At 46.8% G+C, this 22,706-nt stretch overlaps 4 protein-coding genes across 8 annotated transcripts in view; 3 read left to right on the forward strand and 1 right to left on the reverse strand.

The window, feature by feature from the left end:
* Positions 1-734: 734 nt before the first annotated feature.
* On the forward strand, positions 735-8,741 carry zgc:172136 (uncharacterized protein LOC566376 homolog). The gene is made up of 14 exons (XM_029175156.3): positions 735-894; positions 3,160-3,350; positions 3,529-3,619; positions 4,644-4,723; positions 4,862-4,938; positions 5,098-5,293; positions 5,400-5,555; positions 6,001-6,066; positions 6,517-6,585; positions 6,679-6,853; positions 7,073-7,345; positions 7,442-7,567; positions 7,668-7,735; positions 7,835-8,741. Exons 2-14 carry the CDS (start codon positions 3,273-3,275, stop codon positions 8,123-8,125), a joined length of 1,746 nt encoding a protein of 581 aa, XP_029030989.1. The 5' UTR covers positions 735-894; positions 3,160-3,272; the 3' UTR covers positions 8,126-8,741.
* Positions 8,742-8,902: 161 nt separating this feature from the next.
* tarbp1 (TAR (HIV-1) RNA binding protein 1) lies at positions 8,903-18,814 on the forward strand. 3 transcript variants are annotated; one of them, XM_029175152.3, is made up of 29 exons: positions 8,903-9,997; positions 10,078-10,175; positions 10,259-10,328; positions 10,394-10,548; positions 10,638-10,690; positions 10,765-10,862; positions 10,939-11,074; positions 11,163-11,259; positions 11,407-11,496; positions 11,621-11,768; positions 11,878-12,120; positions 12,258-12,352; positions 12,436-12,594; positions 12,675-12,904; positions 13,048-13,273; positions 13,394-13,582; positions 13,678-13,871; positions 13,944-14,015; positions 14,126-14,246; positions 14,448-14,558; positions 14,637-14,786; positions 14,866-14,952; positions 15,039-15,244; positions 15,328-15,409; positions 15,504-15,675; positions 15,757-15,942; positions 16,455-16,579; positions 16,813-16,949; positions 18,198-18,814. In XM_029175152.3, exons 1-29 carry the CDS (start codon positions 9,091-9,093, stop codon positions 18,355-18,357), a joined length of 4,797 nt encoding a protein of 1,598 aa, XP_029030985.1. In that variant the 5' UTR covers positions 8,903-9,090; the 3' UTR covers positions 18,358-18,814. The 3 variants fall into 3 exon arrangements, with proteins under 3 accessions (XP_029030985.1, XP_029030987.1, XP_029030988.1); XM_029175154.2 differs by having other exon boundaries at positions 12,436-12,585; positions 12,672-12,904; XM_029175155.2 differs by having other exon boundaries at positions 10,400-10,548.
* A 140-nt stretch (positions 18,815-18,954) lies between these two features.
* On the forward strand, positions 18,955-21,539 carry LOC114870493 (5-hydroxytryptamine receptor 1D). Of its 2 annotated transcripts, none has more exons than XM_029175157.3 (3): positions 18,955-19,173; positions 19,555-19,715; positions 19,834-21,539. In XM_029175157.3, exons 1-3 carry the CDS (start codon positions 19,014-19,016, stop codon positions 21,127-21,129), a joined length of 1,617 nt encoding a protein of 538 aa, XP_029030990.1. In that variant the 5' UTR covers positions 18,955-19,013; the 3' UTR covers positions 21,130-21,539. The 2 variants fall into 2 exon arrangements, with proteins under 2 accessions (XP_029030990.1, XP_055358308.1); XM_055502333.1 differs by having other exon boundaries at positions 19,055-19,173; positions 19,593-19,715.
* An 83-nt stretch (positions 21,540-21,622) lies between these two features.
* Positions 21,623-22,706, reverse strand: part of slc35f3b (solute carrier family 35 member F3b) — a 33,592-nt gene continuing 32,508 nt past the window's right edge. For both annotated transcript variants that reach the window (XM_055502336.1, XM_029175160.3), the window contains one exon: positions 21,623-22,706. This exon is cut by the window's right edge and continues 598 nt beyond it. The gene's annotated coding sequence lies outside the window, so the exon portion shown is untranslated.

Genomic DNA, 22,706 nt, shown 5'->3' on the forward strand with positions numbered 1-22,706 from the left:
ACTATATTCGGATGTACAACATATAATAATGTAATATTTAAGCTGGTAAGTTTACACGAATACCTTAAGTTTACTTAGTGTGTATTGTCAGAAATACATTGTACTGAATTTACTTTACATGTACAAAATTGCACATACAACCAGCATATATTTACACAGTTCAACTTTATAGAGCAACAATAATTAATGCTGCAGTAGAGTCCCTCTTATTATAGTAAAGCCCACATGTTAGGTATCACTTCTACACATTAATTATGTAGTTTACTGCTGTCAGACCTATTAGGTCTCAAGACTGGTTAATGCATGATTCATACTTTTACTCACACTGCGCATTGATGGTAGGTAATTTTCAAATTAGTGCACTTCATTTACTCTGAAACAAAATTAGATTGAACAGAATCTACAGTACGAGTCTTTAAAGTCCTCCGTGTTTTGCCACCACATCCCTAACAAGACTCCAAACCGCTGTTGTGTCGAACCTCTAATTAACAAGCGAAAGTTCCACCAATGCAACGCTTGAGGGGGGGCTGGCGTCATTCTAGAAGTAGTACGTTGATGTGCCAGTGTCTTTCAGCAAGTGTTTTTCATCTAATGTTGATTTAGTAAAAGCTATAATGACTGCTAACTGCCATTTGAAATAGTAAGGCCAGTATATTTCCATAAGCAAATACGTCAAGGCGGGTCTCCCCCAGTGGTACCCACAGTGGTACGGCCCGGTCATTTGCGCTTCAAGTTGGATATAGAAGTTTGCCACAACACGCGATGGGGAGGGGGAGAAGCTGCTGCCGCACCGCTTCAGTGGTGGTTTTATTCGGATGACGAAACAAAGTTGTGCTTTTTAAATACTCCAAGAAAACACGCTATTAAGAGTTCTTCGGCTTGTTTTATGTGACGGTGAGTAACTTTACTGCCTCGAAGCCAGGAGTTAGCCGGAGTTAGCTAGTTAGTGATGCACTTGTTGCGTTAGCGTTACATTAGTGTGTTACCAGCAAACAGACGCACACATTCTTTGGCAATATAGTTTTAAATCATATTTAAAGCGCTATGAAAGGCTTTTTCATTTCAACAATATATCTGCTTTGTGTGAGAAGTTAATGTTAGGCTACACAGACTTAGATAATATGTAAACGAGATGTTGTAAGCAGCGGTGTAATTTGAAGAATAGCTACACTAACGTAGTCAACGCTATACAGTAGGAGCAGTTATAACAATAATAATAATATTATTTTAAATAGTAGTTAAATGTACCTACGAGTTCTCTTTGGCTGTGGTTCCGCTCTACGGAAACAAGAAGTTAAAGACTAATTTGTGTTTTTGTGTTTTTATTATTTAAATCCTCGAGCCTTCACACGAGTTCACGTGTCTGGTCCTTGAATCGGCGTTTAAGACGCGCGTTTTCCCTTAGAGCTGGTTCAGCGTGTTGTTTTCAAACACGAGCTAAAGCAAAGCCCCTTGGCTCGTGTTTTTTTTTTTTTTTTGTCGGGAGCTTCACGGTCACTGCTGGTGTTAGCGGGCAGTGGGAACCCCTGACACTTCAGATGACACGCACAGGGCCGCTTGTTTGTCCAACAGCAGCATTGTGCTGACGGGCAGGGATTATAACAGTCTTGGAGGGGAATTAAGGATGCAGATGGCTACTCTCATGTGATGCCAGGTTTCATCGTGGTCAGCAACAGGAAAGGTGATACAGTAGTATAGTACTCTATGTTAGGAGTCGGGCTGCTATGGTTTCACACCGTAACAACAGGATGCACAATGTGAAAATTCTCTGCTTTTACTTTTTTATTTACCTTAGTGTTTAATGTTTTTTTTTCTTCAGTATCATGAGCGCTATAAATGATTATACAGTCAAATATACAACGTGTTGTACTACTCACATTACAATTACAATCTACAGTCCTGAATATTATAACTTTTAAACTGTATCCTTTAATTGTAAAGGATTAAGCACCATTTTGAAATTTGTTTTTTGAAATACACTCAGGTTCCGTTTGCGTTCTGTCTGCCACATGTTCTGTTCTGTGTAACGCTTCTCGTTCACAAACATGTCGGATGTTTAAGTGACTGGAATTTCGGGTTTTTTCCTGTCTGTTTGCACTGACAACCTGATTCGAGTGAGGCCGTGTTTGAACTTGTCCATAATCATGTAGCAGTTCCAATAACTCGTGAGTGCTGGCAGAACCGTATAATTTCCTTATGATCTGCCTTAACCCTGTTGCACCTGGTGCTTTAATAACTATGTAAACATCTTTTTCCCCAGTGAGAATGTGAAACTAACATGTAGAAAGACAAAACTACATCTCAATGAAAGACTAGTTTTGTGCAAGGTCTGTTTTTTCTAATTACAAGAGCAGCCAGCTTCAGTCAAGGATAATTATTGTCTTGTGCCTCGTGTCTTGTCAATCTGTTTTTTTTTTTCATTGTGTTTTTGCCATAGTGGGATTTAGGGTTTTAGAGTCGGCGTGCGGCTGTAATTAACCTGATTAATTGTATCTGAGAAGTTAATCAGATAAGTCTCGTACCATTTGGGACTTAGGGTCAACATGCGAAGGCTGCCTATTTACGAGTAGAATATCCCAACATTTGTTTTTTATTTTTTTAAGTAGAATCCATTGTATTAAAACAATTCTGATGTTTTTGTATATACTGTAAATATTATTATGCTGCTGTTCATGTGTTGTAGTAGTAGTAGTAGTAGTAAAACAAAGTTACACAAGGATTATGTGTTTCTATTTAATGACCGTCTCTAGGATTAGTGCGATAAGCTCATTGATTTTGCCCATCTATTTATCTATTTACCTATTGCACATGCTTCCAGTGTTTATTATGTAGTCAACGGTGCTATTAATGTCTACTCTAACATGTTGTTCAATTATTTCCGTTTCTGTGTTTTGATTTACAATTTAATGTTTGTTTAGTTTTGTTTGTAAAACATTTGGGCACGGAATGGCTGAGCCATGACATGTTAAATAATAGAGCACGTCCATCTTATGTCTGAGTTTAAGGTTGTCTCTTTTTTTTTTTTTTTTTTTATAAACCTAAACAGAGAAGAGTTGATAATCTAGTCTACATTTCCATTCTGTTTTTTAGTTAATACTTTTTTTTCATAGCATTTTCAAATGTATTGACTTGTGTCACTGAATTTGTATGTGTTTGTAGATGCAGTATGAACAAACTGCCCTGGAAGAGCTAAAGAGGGAAGGATAGAGGGAGCACGAGAAAACTGCAGCCGTTCAATAGCGAGAGCAATAATCAGCGACGCACAAGGCATCATGTCCTCCTCGATAAAGCAGGAGAGAACCATTTGTGTTCTTCTGCCCAACAAAGACCAGCTGGACATCACTGTGGGGGTAGGTTGGTTTAAAAGTCCCTAGGTGCTCGCTTGGCTAGCATCAACTGTGGTAACGGGTGGTTAAAGTTCAGTGTGGCACGGTAGTGCTTTGACTTCACCTCATGGATTTTGCATATTGTAAATTCATTTTGGATTAACACAACTTTTTCTTGTTTCGTTTTTCTTTCTTGTTTCAGCCAAAGTCTACAGGTCAGGATGTTTTCAATCGTGTGGCTGAGCAACTTGGAATCAAAGAGATGCACTTTTTTGGCCTTACAGTGGTAAAGGGTAAGTTCACTCCTTATTCACAGAACAGGCCACAGCAATGGGGTCTCAAAACAAACCCATCTCCTCACTGAGCCAGTCTGTAAACATCATGTTTTGATTAGGATAAATCTAGTGATTTTACTAAAGGGATTTTCTCGTGCCACTGTACGAGAGGCACTTGTTTACATAATATGGTAGAAAGTGTTTCCTGCCAAAAGGCTGTCTCAAAAAACAAAAACATTCCTTCTCTTCTCAAAGTCTGCATAATTTAATGGGTAATCCTGTTTAGCCACTGAGCATAGTTCTTCAGTTTCTTATGCCTTTGTATAAGACGTCAGAATGTCTTGATAATCTTGTGCGGCTCAGCACTTGAACAGGCAGCCTTTTGTTTTTGGGGGTGTTGGTTCACCGATCACTTGGGCCTAGATTCCTGCAATATTAACTTCATTAAGCCTGGAATGCACCCTAGCATTCCTCCTCTTCACTGAGGGAGGGATGGATGGATGATGGGAAGAGGAGGGTGGGAGTTAAGGGAGAAGAGGTGGGGAGGCTGATAATGGCACCAACTGCCTTACTTAACTCTTACTCATAGGCATCAGGAGAGGAGAGGTGAAGGAGCAGTAATGAGTCAGAGTGGGAACAAGACAGGCTGAAAGGAGAGATTGATGGTTGAAGGAGCAAGTTTTGAAACCGCTCGGCCAACACGATTTGACTAACAAAAGAGATAAGGTGGATGGAGGAGAAATGCCCATGGTGTGACTCACAGGGCTGAACTGAGTGATACTGCATTTTTTAAACCCTTAGCCACATACAGTATATTGGTGGGATCCATGCAGTAATGATGTTGGTTAAAGCAGTGCATGCTGCCTTGACCTCAGCGTGTTTGGCATTAGCTTCCTGGTAGCCTCATTTACAAACAGAAGAACAAGGGCTTTTCTTTTATGGCAGTGAATCCCATTGTTGGGCAGATTTTACGCTTGGTTACATCACTGTTTTGTTTGCTCGCCGTCTGCTTATCTCCTGATTGTCTCTCTCCCCATCCCAGACAATGAGCACATATATTTAGACATGGAGGAAAAACTGACAAAGTACTTCCCTAAGGAATGGAAACAAGATTCAGTCAAGGTAAGTTGGCCTGTTGGTAAAGTAATGAAGCACTTTCCTGTGGCCAGTTCTTAACGTTTATGACCTACTGAGCATTTGCAGAGCACTGTTCAGCCATTGCACTTATCTGCCTGCTGTGACACATCTCTCTTCGTACAGGGATTGCAGAAGAGGCCGTTGCCATGTATTCTCTTCCTCAAAGTGCAGTTCTACATAGAGAATGGTAGACTCATTGGGTATGTATTGCCATTCATATTCGAAATACATCTTCTAAACGCGGTTGTTTGTGTTGCGTTGCAAACGTCTGTCTCCTTCATTCATCTGTGTCCTCCTATCTGACATTTTTGTCTTTCTCCTCCCTCCCACCGTTTTTCTAAATGCTTGTATTGTACCAGTGAACGAAAGGCACGGCAGCTTTACTACTCTGACCTGCGTGAGCGCGTTCTTCGCTCTGAATGCCGTCAGCAGGAGGAGGTGTACTTCCAGCTGGCAGGTTATGCCTTGCAGGCTGACCTCGGTGACCAGCCGCTGCCCAGGGAGGATATGGAGATCACTCCTTATTTTGAATCCAAGGACTATTTCCCCCCTTGGGTGGGTGTTGCAGCATACTTTAAAAACATGTTTTGTTTTTTTAGGTTAATTTCTATCATGCTGTGATCACTGCTGAATACATGTTTGTCCTGTTGTTGCTCTGCAGATTATAGCTAAGCGCGGTGTAAACTATCTCCTCTGCCACGGGCCCAAGGTGCATCAGGAGCTATGGGGCATGTCCAGTCGTGATGCTACCCTGCTCTTCATCAGGGAGTCCTGTCGACTGGAGGATGTGCCTGTGACGTTCTACAGGCTGCAAAAGGTCGTGAGCCTATTTAAAGTTTTAGAGTTGTCAATTTATTTTTGCAGCTCAAGCAATACTGCAGTGCTTGTTTGGTTAATTGACTTTTAACACAGGGTAATATTTGTTTTGGGGCTTCGGGCATATTTCTTCCCTCTAACTTTGCCTTTTCACACACAAAAAAAAAATTCTGTCCTAATTTGAGCATTGCTGGTCAAATAGTATGAGGCAGTTATATAAGCTTCATCTGTTCCAGTTCATTGTCCTCCCCTTTTCAAAATCACTCATCCACTGAATGATATTTTGAAGGCTTGCCCATCCTATTACGTAATGTGGTATCATTTTAAGTTTGTTAGCAGCAGCTCCGTGTTCCCCAATGAATGGGGGGGCAGTCCTCACTGCAAAATAACAGTGTTATCTGAGCTTCTCAGATGCCTCTCTGACATGTCATCGTTTATGTGTCCAGGACAAAAGGGAGGAGAAAGGAACAGCATTGCTTGGTCTAACCCTACGTGGAATGCAGGTTTATCAGGTGCGTGCATGTGAGTGTTTTATTAAATCATAATATGCATGTCAGCACATATGTACACACTTGTGAATCTGGGTTTGCTCAATGATTCAGCCTCTGTAACCCTATGAAGCCTCTGACTAGATGTGAGGAATGTGTGGGATTGACACTAGCAGCAGTGCAAGAGGAGATAGGAGCCGCGTGCCATGCCTGTCAGTTGTTTGATCTGTCCATCATGGGCCATCTGGGGGGATTAGTGCTCTAGGCCTGGCTGATTAAGGAGCCAGCAGATCGTGAGAGGCATTGAGATTCCCCAGGCTTCTGTGCCAAATCCAGATGGCTCACATGAAAAAGAAGACAATTGATTATTGATCACAAATTTAAAAATCTGTATTTTAAGTGGACTTCTAGAAATGTCTGATTTTCAAATAAAGGCTCACATGTTCTTGCTTCTGCATGTTTTTGTATTCATAGGAGGTGAACAATATAAGAGAGCTGCTGTACGATTTCCCCTGGTCGAATGTGGGACGTCTCACCTTCTTGGTATGCAGCTCTGTTACTATTAAGGAGAATAAATGTTTAATGGAGATTGTCTACTTGCAGTGAGTGTATAAAACAGATTGGTCTCCCATTCAGGGTAAGAAATTTGAGATCCAGCCAGATGGTTTGCCATCAGCCAGAAAGCTGGTTTACTACACTGGGTCTTCATTCCGCTCCCGCCACCTCCTTCTGCACCTCAGCAGTAGCCATCGCCTCTACCTCAACCTCCAGCCTGCCCTCAAACACCTACGCCACCTAGAGGAGAGTGAAGGTGGGAAGGGGAGAAGTTAGCACAATATGATATATCTGTAATACTTGGTTTGCCTGCTGGACATTACTATGCAGCTTACTTGAGGAGATGCACTAATTTGACAAGAATCACAAAATGTTTGTGATTTTTTTTTTTTAATTAATTTATTTTTTTATACTATTATTTATTTTTTTTTTTTTTAAATGACCATACTGATTACAAGTCACTGATTTCTTTCAGAAAAAAAGCGTTACAGAGAGTCCTACATTAGTGATGATCTGGACTTGGACCCCCCTGGCAGTGAAAGCAGCCCTGGTCTGTCCCGACACTCTACTAGCAGCTCTGGAATCGAAGCAGATGCTCGCCAACACAGCATCTCCACAGAGATGGCCTCCATGGAGGAGGAGGGTCAGCACCAGATACAGAAGTGTTTCAGCTCGGATGGAAGCTCCTGCAATTCTGGACTTGACTCAAGCTGTAAAGCTCAAATAGAAGATGAAGGGTGGCAAGAAGGTGAGTTGTTATCGGTTTGGTCTGTGCTTTCTGACTCCAGAAGATTATCTGTCCTTACTTTGTGCATAATGGCATTTCTAAACTCTCTTCTTCAAGAAATCAAGCCTGAAAGTCCAAAAGAGTTTCTTGTGGATGATCCTGATGAAATGTTCCAGCTGGCTGATCTTCTTGAAGGAGTATCTGTGGATTGTGCAGAAATCTCCTCAAATATTTGCGCACCAGGTATGATGTGCCAAATGATATAATGATGAGCGACATGTTTATTTGTTCTTGCCACACTTGAGCTCTTTTTTTCCCTTCTTTCTGTCAAACTTAATGACAGATGGGCTGCATTGCCCAGACAGTGATGAAGATCTTGGAAAACCGAGAAACGAGGATACGTTTAGTGAGGTTTGTCATTTCTGTTTATAGACGCTTTTATTTTCATTACCTCATCTTGGATTTTGCTATAGTTTCTTACCTTTCTCTGTCTTTTCTGTATCACTAAAGTTGCTGAACTCTAGGACACATGTTTGTGTCGATCGGCACAGCCACAGTCTAGATGACGTTCGTCTGTTCCCACCAGCAGTGCCTCTGGGGAGCACACTGCCGTCCGATTCCTCTCACAGCTACACCTTTGGGCTACCGCATGCTTCAACACTATCAAAGACCCCTATTGATCACACCTTTTGCCCAGTTGTACACTATCAGGCCAAACCTACCTTCTATGGCCGTAGGTCGACAAACTGCCTCTCCCTGGACATGTTGGGTGATGAACAGTTGGTAGAATTTGTGCTTTAAATATGTATATTGTATATACCAAGTGCTGATGTGTACGAATACGCTTAAGCTCTTTGTGTTCACTGCAATCTAAGTCACAGGTTGTCAGCACATGAATGTTTTAATGTTCTTCGTCTGCTAATGATGGCAATGATGTATTTTTTTTAAACATCTGAGAGACATTCTAACATGATGGAAGCCCCCATTCATCCAAATAAGGATGTTGTCATTCAACATTTAAATTGATAAACTGCATGTAGTTGTAGAATGTGTACCTTGTACTTCAGCTTCTCAGACGAAACGTCTCATCAATTGATCTTTTAAACATATTTCTTAAATGTTTGAATAGGGTAATAACTCCAGAGGGCTGAGCTCCTGTGTTTTGTTGTCCTATTTTTTTTTATTATATTTTAAAAGGAGCTGTTTTTGTAAAGTGTGTTCTGTCATACTGTACTTTGTTACAGCAGTGTAGCTGCCAATATTTCAGCTCTTCATGTATTCATCCAAAGTTATGCTCTCCTGCTTTTGTAAATACAACAGAAAAGTATTATTTGTAAAGCACCATTTGTGTAACCAGTCTGTATAATGAATGTTTTTTTTTTTGTTTTTTGTAATATATAAAGCTCAAACAAACCCATCTGTTGTCTACTTTTTCAATGTTGGTTATGCAAAACATTTCTTCTGAATTACTGACAAATACTGAATATTTTTTATGTAAACTTGCTTTTGATTAAAAAAAATACTTTTCCTATACTAAATTTGATGTCGGGCCATTTTTGCACCAGGCATTTTGTTAAATATCTTTTATTGGGGAATAGTTTGACTATGCGAACAGAATGCTTGTTCCAGCCAAACCCTGCACGTCTCGCGAGAGTTTGAAAGTCACGTTTGCGGAAGTTTACATCTTGTTTTAAAAAACGTGTCGCTCATGTCAGTCCTGAGCGAAGGCGGTCTGTAGCGTCTCCGTGTCGGCGCATGTTTCGACGATGCACTCTGTTTTAATTAAGGCACTTGTGTCCAGCTCTCCTGACTATGACCGTTTGTTCGAGGCTCTGTCGTGGCCGAGCGAGTCGTGGCCCGAAACGGAGCGGCTCGAGGCGCTCGCTGCTTTCATTGAAGGACTCGGAGCAGTTTGGGGCGATGCGCCTTCATTTCCAGCGTCGAAGAGACGTCACATTCAAGATAGAATCGAGTCTATTTTGTTGACCCGCTGCCTGCCACTCTTACACCGAATGTCCGCAGAGTCCGGCGGCGAGGCGCGGTGCAGGGAGAGCTCCGCCGCCGTCTGCAGGCTCGTGGGCGCCTGCGTCCCGCTGTGCGACGCGGCAGTGGCCGGACGCGTGGCCCGCTCCGTCCTGCCGTCGCTGCAGCCGCCGGAGGACGAATCGCCAAGTCCCGGACGACTCGGTGCGGAGGTGGCGAGCGAGGTCGTGGCGGCGCTCGTGCCCTCGCTCTCAGCGGACGCGCAGCTCACGCGCACGCTCCTGGCGTCTGCCCTGTCGTGCGTCAAAACGCTCCCCGACGCCCTGGTCTCCAAAGTCACAGTGCGGCTCCTCCTGCCTCTCCTGAACGCCAGCGACGCCGCGCGCGTGTCCGGCGTCGCCGCGTCGGTCGTGGGTGACCTGTGCGCCTGGCACTGCGCCGACAGGAGCCCCGTGGCGACGGAGCGCGCGCTGCTGTGTCTCACCGCCCTGTCGGACCACCTGCTGGGGCCCGACGCGCGTGCGGAGCGCGACCCTCGCCTGTCGCCCCGGTTCTGGAGGATCGTTCAGGACGGACTGATGCACAGAGACAACGTGTCGCGGAAGCGAGCGCTGTACCTCCTCAAACGCTGCGTGGCCCTGTCAGAGGAGGAGGGACTGGACTCCCCTCCTCCCCCTCCATCAGGGGAAGGTAAACACTGGGTGACGTTTCACCAGCAGGCCGCCAGCAGCTGCCTTGTTTGTTGGCTTATCCTTATGGGTTTGTTGCAGATGAAGCCCTGTTCACGTGGTCCCCCAGTAAGAGCAGGTTGCTCAGAGAGTTCTGGGAAGATTACGCACTGGTGATGGAAACCCTGGAAGAAAACCAGGTATAAAACGTTTGGGTCACAACCAGTGCAGCAGAGGTCATGGCGCCGTTGTAACAGCGCCTCTGTTTTTTCCCTGTCTGCAGGTCCATGTTGTTCGACCCGTCCTAAACAGGATAGACACATTGATTCAAACAGCGGTGGAAGACCGTCAAAGTGAGTGGGTGAAATGCAGCTTCAGTCTGTTGCGGATCCGCGTCTCAGCTCTCTCCATGCTGCAGCTGCAGGTCAAGGCCTGCTCCATCCCTCGTGGCTGCTGTGTGTCTACCAGCGCATGTTCCACAGCGAAAACAAATCCCTGATGAGAGAGGGTGTGTGTCACCTGCTCGAGCTGCGGGTCCTCCACCAGCCGGCCTTCGCGTTGGCTTTTTCACAGGTATAAACCCCCCCGCTCCGTTATTCATCTGACTTCACTGCAGTCGTTTAGTGCTGACTCGTGCTGATTTTTCATCTGGTGCTCCTCAGTTTATCGTCGGCCCCTTCATGGATGTGTTGTCTGAAACGTCTCTCTTCCACAGGTAAGAGTTAAACTCATTTGTTTCATGTTTAACGTCGATCTGTCCTAGTGAACTCTCTTTCTCCAAACATGTAGATCTGTTGGCCAGAGTGTGGCCGATTGTCCCGAGCTGGCAGCTAAGCTGCAGGTCTTCATGGGGGTCTTCTTCAGTAGTCTGCCATCAGAGCAGAGAGGTACAGGACGAAGCTGCGACTCGCCCCTCGTGGCTTAAAGGTCCGTCTCTCTCTGACTTGTCTGAATGTCCTGTAGGTTGCGTGTTGCTGCAGCTGATTCAGCAGCTGGGCTCGAAGCACTGGTGCGCGGTTCCTCTCCTCTTCATCGCCCAGGCTCTGTCCAAACTTCCTCCAGCGCCGCTGCTGGGAACTGAGGGCCTCGCAGCCCTGCGGTAACTTCTTATATTTACAGTTGAACAGACTTTTGTGGAGCTGATCACGCTTGATATATAAGATTGTTATGTATTTGGTATTTTACAGGGAGGTGCTGCGCTGCACCATGATCACTCATCAAATCCTGCTGAGGGGAGCTGCTCAGCGCTTCCTGCTGAACAGCGCCCTCTGTCTTACAGATGTGGTAATAACATTTAGCTGCACTGTTTAGTTCTGACATTGTAAACAATGTAGAATGATCAATTTTATTGTGGTTCCAAATACTGGTTCCTAATGTGGTTCCTAATACTAATAATATTTGTGAGCTCTAATACTGAATTCTGCTTTGCAGAGTGCGGTGACCTTGGAGGATGTGTTTGGTTTCCTAATGCATTTCAATGCAGATGAGTCCCTCTGTAGAAGGTCGCGGCTTTGGGATCAGGTACAGTGTCTCAGATACCTGTCGAGTGATGCAACGGCAGTAGTAAAGTAGCACATTCGACAAGTTGAGACAACTACACAAGACATGTATGACTGACTCGTGCATGTTTGTGACCTCATTTCAGTTGTGTGCCTGGTTATCAGACAATGAGGGCAGGTTCAAGCACAGGGTTGTTGGTGGCGTTTCCACTGATGCTGCTGCAAAGACGGAAACTGTACGAGCTTATGTTCAACATGAGATATGCACCTATTTGCAAGTTCCAGCCAGCAAAGGTAAACACAGGCTAAATTTAATTAACCAACATTCGCAATGTATGCTTTTAATTTGTGATGATGCTTAAGGACGTGGTCCATTCTGAGTCTGTTTGCTTCTTCACCTCAGGTCAGGCTGAGCGGTTGCCTGACAGCAGGGAGGCTGATAAGTTGGCCAGGGCCATTCTGCTGTGTGTGCACATGGAGAGTAGCCGAGTTGGCTCAGAAATCGGTAACACTGTGGAGTCATTACTGTCCCCGCTGCTGGACACCCTGCGCAGAGTCAGCACCAACGTCTACCTACCTCTGCGTAAGAGCGACAAGAGCCTGCAGCTCGTGCTCCGGCTGTTGCAGTGTATCGGGGAGGAGAGAGGTTTGTAACATAAAGCCTGAATGTTGATTTAGTATCCTGTGCATGTAGACTCTGCTCCTTTCATCACGTGGCACAGGGTAGCGACATGAGCTTCATCATTTTATTATTGCCCCTTATGCTTCAACCTTTCTCTGCAGATGACCTGACGGCCGCCGTGGAGAAGGTCGTCCTCGGTGTAGCTGATTCTGTGCAGGAGTTCATCTTCAGGCAGCTCTGCGGGGAGCTGCGGGAGGTGAATGAAGAGGAGCGTCCGGCTAGCATGTGCGCCCCGCCTGGTTAGCTGTAATGTGTGCTGACAGGGTGCTGTTTCCACAGCTGTTCGATGTGGAGCGGGCAGAGATGTATTTGAGCGTTGTGAGGCGGCTGGTTGTCCTATACCACTCTGCACCACAGCACAGACATGAACTTCAACACAGCGATATTCCTAAACTTGTCAAGTACAGCCTCAAAGTCCTTCAGGAACCAGGCCCACAGGTATAAAGTCATATTTTTAAGTGGTAATTAGACAGGTTTTCATGGTCGCCTAATTATTTATGGCTTTTTGTTATTTCCAGGATCCTCCTGTAGCGAACCAGGTGGTGAGAGCTGTCGCCATGGCGTCTCTGGCCACAGTCTGTGGACTCATGGAGCATGACGTGACTGACGTGCCGTCGGGGACCTTTTCGCTTCTCAAAGCGCTGAACGCGTATTTTTACAGCTCGCTGCCCTCTTCCTCCCAAACTCAGTCGTTTGCGGGGAACTTTAATGAGCGCCTGATGAAACCGCAGACAGTCGGCTGCTGTGGGTTAGTGCGAGCTGCGTCTCTCAGCATCTCCTCCAACAGTTGTCCCGATAAATTCAGGGGAGGTCTTTCCTGAAAAATCACATTCAGAAAGAAAATATTCGAAGCCTGATTTAATTAGAGATGTGTGTCTCCTTCTCCCTCAGCGATGTAGAAGTGCAGAATGCTCTGCTGCAGGACTGGGGACGCATCGCTGCCAGCTTCATGCGGGACCAGTGGGTTTGTCTCAGCTTCCTGCTCAGGGCAGTTGGCGTTCCCGAGGCTCCCGAGACGCCCAGAGCCGCTCTGAGCTGCAGCGTGGAGGCACTGGCGCTGCTCCCCAGTGACCTGGTGCTGCCTGTGTTCACCTTCATGGAGACAGCGTTACCACAGGTGAAACTCTGAAGCAGTTGCTATGAGGTTTTAAGATGTACAGCTGATTTCCTTGCAGGTCAAGTCGTTATCATCAAACATGTCTGATCGAGTGTCTGTGTGTTGATGATTTGACACCAGCTACCACTGGATGAGGAAGAACTCTGCGTGGAGGCCGTGACGCGGAGCTGGGAGTTGGTGCAGGGACTGAGCACCAACGCTCGTGACTTCTGGCCGGCACTGAAAGGCTTCGTCTCCATGGCCTTCCATCATAAACTGCTGGAGATGACGCACACGGAAGCTGTGAAGCTTAAGGCCACCTTAAAACAGGTGAATGAAATTCATGCTGGTGGATCAGAAAAAAAGTAGAAGTACACAACAAAGTACTTGCATATTTCATCCTCTATTGTGTCTGCGTTTTTTAGATTGCCCTAGAGCTGATGGAGCTGTCTCAGTCGAAGAGCGGCGTGTTCGGTGTTCTGGTCCAGCACTGCTGTCACACGTGGCTGCCCACAGATCCACCGCCGGATCCGGACGCTGTGTTTCTCAGTGTTTTCAGCTACGTCAGCGTCGTCACCGAAGCTTGTGTCTACGGGCCGGTTTTGAGAAGAGATCAACGGTAGCTCCCAGCAGCTCTCAGGTCACTTCACTTGTTTCTCTGGTTTGTTTGAACTGCTCCTGTCCTTCATAGACTCATACTGGATGTCCAAGCGCATGTGGAACAACTTGGGGAACAGTCTGCTGATAACGTTGGATTTGCAAGGTGAACAGCATCTCTGTCATTTGTGTGGCTGTGATAAAATTCTCTGCCACTAGATGTCTCTCTTGTTATGTGGATGTTCTTACAGCTGAACTACTGCTTAAATTTTCCAGCAACAGCAGGGACGACCAGTTGCCCCGTACTTGTGTCCTGGGTTTCCTCAGTCGTCTGGATTCTTCTAATCCGCAGCATCAGCAACTGATGGAAGAACTAGTTTTGGCTTTGTTGAAGAAGGTAGGCTTTGGAATATTGGGACATGGGTGCTGGAGTTAAATGCAGTTGAGTGCAGAAATCCTACTGATTACATTCATATGCTCACTGTTAATCTCAATTTAATACAAAAAGACAAATCATCATTGACTGGTGCATTTATTTCCTGTGCCAGCTAATCTAGCACTACGTAACACTACTCTCTACTACTCCCCATCTCTCCAGGATAATGATATATCAAAGTCAAAAGTGCGTTACTATAGCAACTCCCTGCAACATCGTGTCAAAAACAGAGTGTGGCAAACACTGCTGCTATTGCTGCCCAAACTTAGAGAGGTAAGGCCGTTACACCTGCACCTAAAATAATGGGAAATAATCAAACAAGTTAATGTGTGTGTTTGTGTGTGTGATCAGGATTTTGTCGCCACTGTGCTGAACCGTGTGTTTGAAGCTGGCTTCTGCAGTAACCAGGCATCGGTCAAGTACCTGATCGAGTGGATGATGATCCTGGCTCTTGTTTACTACCCACAACACATGGACAGCTTCTGGTCCTGCTTCAACACGGTGAGCGTCCACTCTGCACAGCCATCCTCCAAAAACTAAAGCAGGTAAATCTGACCTATCTGACTGACTGTGTGCCCAGGATCAGGAAAAGACCAAGACAAGCATCTGCACCTTCTTGTCAGTCCTCGTGCATTTCAGTGTCATCATGCCTAATCTTAAAGATAAGGTAAAGCCTTTGATCTTATTTCAGCACTCGCGGCTCTTCTTGCGTCACCTCCCAGCATCTACAGAGTTTTTCTTCCTGTGTTTAAGGCAGCACAGCTGCACAAAGCGCTGGACATCACCCTGCAGTGGTGCTTCAATCATAACTTCAGCGTGCGCCTGTATGCTTTACTGGCCCTGAAGAAAGTGTGGAGCCTGGCAGAAGCTCAGGCCGAGGAGGAGGCTGTAGATTTGAAAGGGATGTCCTCTGTGGTCAAGGCCTGTCTGAACCAGGCCGAAGCCATGCAAAGCAGCGGGTGAGCACACGCCACCACACACCAACGGTTCCAAAAGCTTATAGTCGCATGCTCACGTGTTCTTTTTCTGTGCCGTTCTCTAGAAATGCCAACAAAAACTGGATAAGGATTCAGGAGCACTTCTTCTTCGGTGACTTTCATCCTGTCAGGGATTACAGCGTCGAGGTGCGCGTTGAGAAAAAGTATGACACGTGCACGTGTGATTTTCTGGTTGATAACACAGGAGCCGCCTTCCGTCTCTCTTTGCTTTGTGTCGTAGACCATTTTCTACACATTCCCCAGTCTGTCAGAGTTGACTGATGACGAGTGGATTCCACCCTGGAAGTTTGAGAAGTTGAGTTCTTTCTCCGTAAGCCCATGTGTCCCTTTAAGGAACCCTTGTCCTGACCTGAGCCGGCTTCAGCCTGGGGACTGGATCCAACAAGACAAAAGTACAACAGGAACCGGCGTAACAGCATCGCTTCATTAGAGCCGACCTTGTACTGAGACGTCGTTGCTCTCCGTCTCTGCAGCGGATCAGGACAAGGAGGAGCGCTGGGCTGAGGTGCAGAAGAAGATCACTCCCTGGAGGCTGGGCATCCAGGAGCAGGAGCCGGAGCTCCAGCTGGTTCCGCCGCAGAGGGCCGCTCGCCTGGGCAAACTGCAGGGCGCCCTGCTGGTGGTAGCCTCGCTCATTGACAAACCCACCAACTTAGGAGGTCAGGAGCACGTTTAAATCCAATTCATAATTCCCAATTCAGGGAAATAAACATCAGTGACTTTAATTCTGATGTGGAAAAACTAACATTACTGGCTTTTGTGTGGTTTTACAATGATGAGCAGCGGATGAGCTACGATGCAGCTGCCAATAAAACCAATCACCTGAGCCCTCAGTCCTTATCAGACCTTTAGAAGAGAACGTGCAGCAGTTTTTATAGACACTCCTATTTTATGTTCGGTGCATGTGTGCTTGTTTTATCAATTTGATAAGCAGCTCAATCTGAGTGTTTATAGAGGAAAACCAATATTGATACTGAATGACATAAGAACACTAACGTAGCTGCTCTGTCAGTGCTTTACCTCAAGTCATCCAGTTTTATTTAGAGTCGATGCCAATGTTATTTTTAAAAAAAACTTTAAATTAAGCATTTGTTGATTGAAAGAAAAAAGCATAGCTGACGTTTAGCCCCATGTGACTTTTTAGTCTTTGATTTGTTTGTTCTCGTCTCAGGTCTGTGCAGGACGTGTGAGATATTCGGGGCCAGTGCTCTGGTTCTGGACAGCCTCCGCCACGTCGAGGACAAGCACTTCCAGTCCCTGAGCGTCTCATCTGAGCTGTGGCTCCCTCTGCTAGAGGTGCATTGCATGAAACAAATTGTATTTTATTGATACAGATAAAATAATCTGGATTAAATCTTGATTATCCGTGATTAAAACAAAATCACAATCCTGTTCAATTTCCTAGGGCACAATCCTCTCGCACTAAACGAGGCTGATGAATAGATAACTGCTTATGACGCATCAGTGATGCTCACGTTATGAAGTCGTGCGTTACGGGGCTTGTCTTCATCCTGTCTAACCTCCATCAGGTGAAGCCGGTGGAGCTCGCTGCCTTCCTGCAGCTTAAGAAGACCGAGGGCTACTGCATCGTTGGAGTGGAGCAGACGGCGAACAGCCAGAGCCTCGAGCACTACCAGTTCCCAGAGAGGACGCTGCTGCTTCTGGGGTGAGGCGGCGTCACATGTCTCAGGATTACTCAGGCGCCAGCCGGGCTCTCGCATTAGATAAAGGCGTGAAGCTCCCGCGGCCGCTCGCTGTTATCGTCCCCGCGAGACCCGTGGCTCTCGTCTCCGCCGCGCACCTGTCGGGGCACGCTGGGCGCTAATTGGCTCTCCCTGAAGACGGGCGCGCAGGGGAGAAATTACCCCCACCCGCTGAGGCTGTGCGACAGCAGCAGAGCTCCTCCTGCCGCGCCGTTGACGATGCTGCCCATCAGCGGTCAAAGGGACACTGTTTAATTCCCCCCTCCCTTTTTATAATGACCAACACAGGTCTAATTATGAACGTGCGCAGGTTCCGGGAGGAGACGCATGATTCGCTCCTCCGCTAAATGTGTTGCAGGCGTGCAGCTGTTCTGGCAGAGGGAGATAGCGACATTAATCCCGCCCGCGAGGGCGCCCCGTTTTGTTTTCCCCAGTTCACTAACAAAGGCGTGGGCTCCGCTGTTAGCTTCAACACACCAGGCGTGATCTGAGCGCCGAGTGCTTTCACAGCTGCGCGCTCCCCAGCACAGCGTGGCCCGGCTGTAATCTCTCATCAGGTCGCTATTATTTCACCCAGTTGCACTCACGATAAATGCGGCTCATCAAATCATCTTCCTCACCATGTGGCACCCTCTGTAGACTCATCGAATGCCAAACTCATTACCGCTTATGTTTGCTCTGCATGGCCCACATTGTGTATCCTCGGTTGCTTAGAATATGAAATGCTGCACTCTTATGAATCAGCTTCTTTCTCTGTAGGTGTAAAGTCTAGATTTAACACCTATCTTGGACCCTCGTGTCAAGTGCTCCTAAATGGAATCGACTTGAGACAAATTCAGCCTGAAATGAAAAGCATCTTGTAACAAATTGCTGCTTAAACACTAAATATTACATATGAGGTTTGGGTTGATACAGCAGGTGTTTGGTTTAAATTCTGCAGTGGAATAACATTTACCTGTTAAACATTTGACTTGATCATTTGATGTTTACTTTTCGTCTGAGAGACATTTCTTCTCCGACAATAAATAAGAAATCCTTTCCAACACCCAAAAATACATTATCTGAAAAGAAGGTAAAACATTTAGATACAGGATTGGCACCACACCAAAACCAAACTGGAAAAGGCAGCTGGGCTGAGCTTGGCATAGCACAATGACTGGAAGCACAATGAAACAGGCCTCTGAATCCCCTGTGTCTCTCCATCCTCACAGCAACGAGCGGGAGGGCATTCCTGCCAACCTGCTGCAGACGCTGGACGTGTGTGTGGAGATCCCTCAGCAGGGGGTCATCCGCTCGCTCAACGTGCACGTGAGCGCCGCCCTGCTGATTTGGGAGTACACGCGGCAACGCCTCGCCTCAAAGCGCGCGTGAAGGGAAGCGGCCCGGGCAGCGACAGCGGTGGCTCTGCTCCGGCCGCGCCTGTGAAAACGGCCCGGAGGACTTTGAACGGAAATGTCAACTGAAGCCTTTGTTCGCGCTCGTGTGACCGTCAGCGTTTTCACACGCTGGCTTAGACGGACGTGAAGTGTTCAGCTGTTATTAGTGCTGCTCTGGACCCAGTTTAGGATATTACATCTAAATGTTCCACCGGGCAGCTTGTTTTATTAATGGAGGAGCCTTCGTTACGACAGCAGCAGCTTATGGAAATGTCTCCTTTGTGGAGGAGGAGTCTTGTTTATGTGAACAATCAGTTTTGCCTCAGACTGAACAGGGTGGACGCACCCGGAAAATACAGCATAAAAGGCTGAAAGATCTGTGTCCACAATGTTTTTATCACAATCTGATTTTAAATTGTAAACCTTTTTTAATAAAATCCTTTTTATTTGCAGTGGTTGGAGGTTCCTTAACAAAGCGAGCAGTGAAGGGGTTAAATAAGGTGCAGTAGGTGCCCGTGCACCCTCCTCCCATTAGAAGGGCTGGTTCGCTTGGAGACTGGAGCAGATGGGGAGCAGGTGTAGTGCCTTTTGATTACAGGGAATTTCACTCGGCTTGCTCCCGGCGCATCATGCGGGGACTCTGAGCGGGACATGTCTGACCTAGGCGGCTCCTGGTTGACGCTGGGGTTAGCGCCGCAGTCCGCAGCACCTGCCAACGTGAGCCTGGTTGAAGGACAGCTCGAGGCGTCCGGACAGACCCAGCTGCTGCTGGAGATCCTCATGGTGCTGATGTGTCTGGGCGCCGTCACCGGTACGACTCATATATTTACCTATTTGAATTTTGACCGCTTAGAGCTCCTTCTGGGTGTACTGGGCCTGACCTGCAGGGCTGGGGGCTTGTGTGAGTCTCTAGATGTTTTCAAAATGTGATTTCTTTTTTTATTATTATTATTTATTAACACTGCAACGTTCCGTTCACCTCATTTATCTCGGACAAACTGATCCTTTACCCCCTTTGCTGAAGACAAAGTAATTGAACTACAGGATGAAAAGATTTATTTTTTTTTATCCTTGTCTACATTTTATACAGAACGGAGTCTTCTTAACTGACAAAATCACTAAAGTGTTTAGTGTTTAGTTTAGTGTGACTAATCAGCCTTGTGTGTGTGTGTGATGTTGAATTTGTGTGTAGGTAATATTCTTGTCATTATTATTGTGGCTGCGACCAAGACCTTCCACTCGGTGACCTCGGTGCTGATCATGAACCTGGCCGTCAGTGACCTCCTGGTGGGCGTCGGGGTCATGCCTTTCGTCGCGTTGTCCGTCCTGAACCAGCAGTGGGTGAATTGTACAGTACGTCACGTCTGTCCAGTATTCCAGTCATTTAACCAGAAGCCTCTCTCTGATCCGCCTCGTGCGAACGCTTGTGTGTGTGTGTGATGAAGCCTCTCTGCCTCTGCCCTGCCTGCAGGACCTCTGCTTATACGTGGGCTACACCTCCTCCGTGTACTGCACGGCGTCTGTGCTGTCGCTGGCCGCGATTGCCCTCGACCGCTATTACTCCATCGTGGACTGCCTGCGCTACAGCTCCCGCTGCACCCTGTGGAGGACGTCCGCCGTGGTCCTGTGGATCTGGCTGCAGGCTCTGGCCACCAGCTGCGGCCCCCTGCTGGGCTGGAGCTCCATCAGCTACGTGGTTCCCATGTACAGCTGTTCGGTCAACTGGGCCGGCAGCCCCAGCTACACGGCCTTCATGGCTGCGCTCACCTACCTCATACCCGCGGTGGTCATCCTCTTCTGTTACATTAACATCGTCAAGGTGGCCCGCAGCCACGCTAGGAGGATTCACACGCTGGAGGACTCTGTCCAGCGCAGCAGGAATCTGAACTCCGGCTTCACCCCCGGCAATAGAGCCCACCACGGCCACTGCCCCTCGCGGCTGGTTTACCACGTAAGTGGGCAGTTTGTGTCCGACGTCAGTGGAGATGAGGGAAGGTATATCAGTGTTGTTCTACCTGATTCTGCTGCGGAGCAGAGCAGCTCCGCGTCCAGGCGTTTGTTCTCGCTCCCGGCCCAGGGCGCCCCCCAGCAGCATCACAGCCACCACGGGCTGGTGCGTCTCTTCCTGGTCATCTCGGCCTTCTTCCTCTGCTGGACGCCCTTCATCAGCGTGGCCCTGATCCAGGCCACAGAAGCGGCCGTCTCAGGCCAGTCGAGCCTGGTCCCGCCCTCTGCCGTTACCTTTTCCTACTGGCTGGTGCTGCTGAACTCTGACATCAATCCTCTCCTGTACGCTCTGCTCAGCAAGCGCTTCCAGGGAGCTCTTCAGGGACTCGGGCAAAAAATAAGCGAGCGCCTGGGGAGCGCGGTGGGCCGGGCGGCGGAGGCCCGAGTCGAGGGATGCGACAGCCGGCTCGCCAGCACCCGTCCAGGCCCACGCTCAAGCTCCGGGAGTTCAACCAGTGATGACCCCAAATACTCCCCCTCCATTTTCACCGTTAGCGCTGCCTTCAGACGTCATTGCGAGGAGCACCTATGCCACCATGAAACCCCCTCCTCACCCTCGGGTGGTGAGTCGAGGGTGCACTGCCTGCAGGTTCCCCCTCAGCCACAGGAGCGCAGCAGACTTCCTTTCTCAGCTCTGGCCAAGGATTCTCAGGCCACTTTCTTTTACGGCCAGATAACGGTGAGGGTAGAGCGTGATGTTGTTACAGATGTTGTAAGTCTCACTTCCACAGATGTTGCAAAGTTTTCACATACTGTATGAGCATTGAATGCGCATAGTCATCACAATCTTACATTCAAGTATATGTAATAATTGCTTCCATAATAAATATTGGGTTTTGGTCCATGAATGTTAAGAAAACCCGCCGGAAACGAGTATTTTGCAAGATCAGCACTGGCTTGTTCCAGATTGAATTCAAAATAAAAAATACAAAATCTATAATCTGTGCATTTTTGATTGGAAAAAATATAATTGAAAGATACTTTTCAATAATTAATTGGTCAAATAGTTGTCTGATACTTGCTGACTAAATTTGTTAGATCAACTGTGCATTAACCTCAATTAGAAATTTAGTAGTGATGTAAATTACAAACATTTTAAGATAAACATAAATTACCAAAAAAGTAAAAATAAATAATAGAATTTCCGGTCCCAATTATTTCAATGTTTGCTACAGTTCAAAACTTTTTTTTCTGCTTTTACTAATTAGTAATTCTGTACAAAACTAGTGGAAAGAAACCAACAGACAGCAAAGTATATTGAAAAGAAATTTTTTTATACATGTGATTACACTGGAAGACAACATCAGTCTAATAAACCCATCGTTTATTCACCTTCTGAATGTTCCTTCCTCAGATTATGCTGCATCTCAGTGTAAAAATCGTCATTCCTTACAAAGGTTTACATGTATGTTTAGCAATAATTCCAGAGGAATACATCATTATTATTTATTGTCATAGAGAATGACAATGGGAAACAGTGCTAACGTAGTCCATTGCGAACCAAAGAGAAGGCAGTGAAGTGGACTCAGCTGTAACATGCTTGTCCTGCCACCAGATGCAAAAAACGGGCCGTGAAACGTCCTGAAACAGAAGTAGTCCCAAAGAACAAAACGAAAGAAAGCGACTCCGTCAGACGTCGACGTGAGGAGGGAATCCGAGTCTCATGGACCGCAGTCTGTGGTGGCACTGTATAAACAGAGAGAGAGCGTGTGTGGTGGAGGGATGTTCGTACATTCGCAACAAGGCAGAGTCTCGGGGGGTCGTCCTGGCCGATGACCTGCCTCGCGAACGGGGCCGATGGAAGCGGTGGAACCTTTGACTCGCTGTCACGTGTCAACATGTACTGTTGTTCTGCCCAGAATGAAACAGCTGTACACTTAGAGCCCAGACAGGCTTGAGTCCAGATGTTAAATATGACAAATTCCAGGTCTGGTTTATTGGTTGATTTTTAAAGGGGTAGCTCCGTTTTTTTCTTCCTTGTCTTAATATAAAATATCAAACGTTTAGTCCATCCAGTGTTTTACAAGCTCTCAGAGAGGCCGGAGCCACTAATGCTTTTCAGGTTTGGACGTCGGCCGTGGCAGAGGGGGAGTTCATCTAATCAGCATGGTCCAAATACAGCGGCCTAATCGCTCCTCTGCCGATGAGCCGAGGCAGAGAGATGCCGCGAAGGCCTCCTTCAGCTCAGACTGATGCTCAGACGTGCTGACAGGTCCCTTCGCACCCGATGAGCCGATCGGGTCGACGGCTGCAGGACGTCCGCGGTGTGAAATAAAACGACTATGTACAGTGCACAAAAGGCAGGTATGTCGTTAGGTTTACACCTGAGGGGCCCCA

This window comes from Betta splendens, chromosome 15, assembly GCF_900634795.4.
Source record: "Betta splendens chromosome 15, fBetSpl5.4, whole genome shotgun sequence".
NCBI classification, from domain to species: domain Eukaryota; kingdom Metazoa; phylum Chordata; class Actinopteri; order Anabantiformes; family Osphronemidae; genus Betta; species Betta splendens.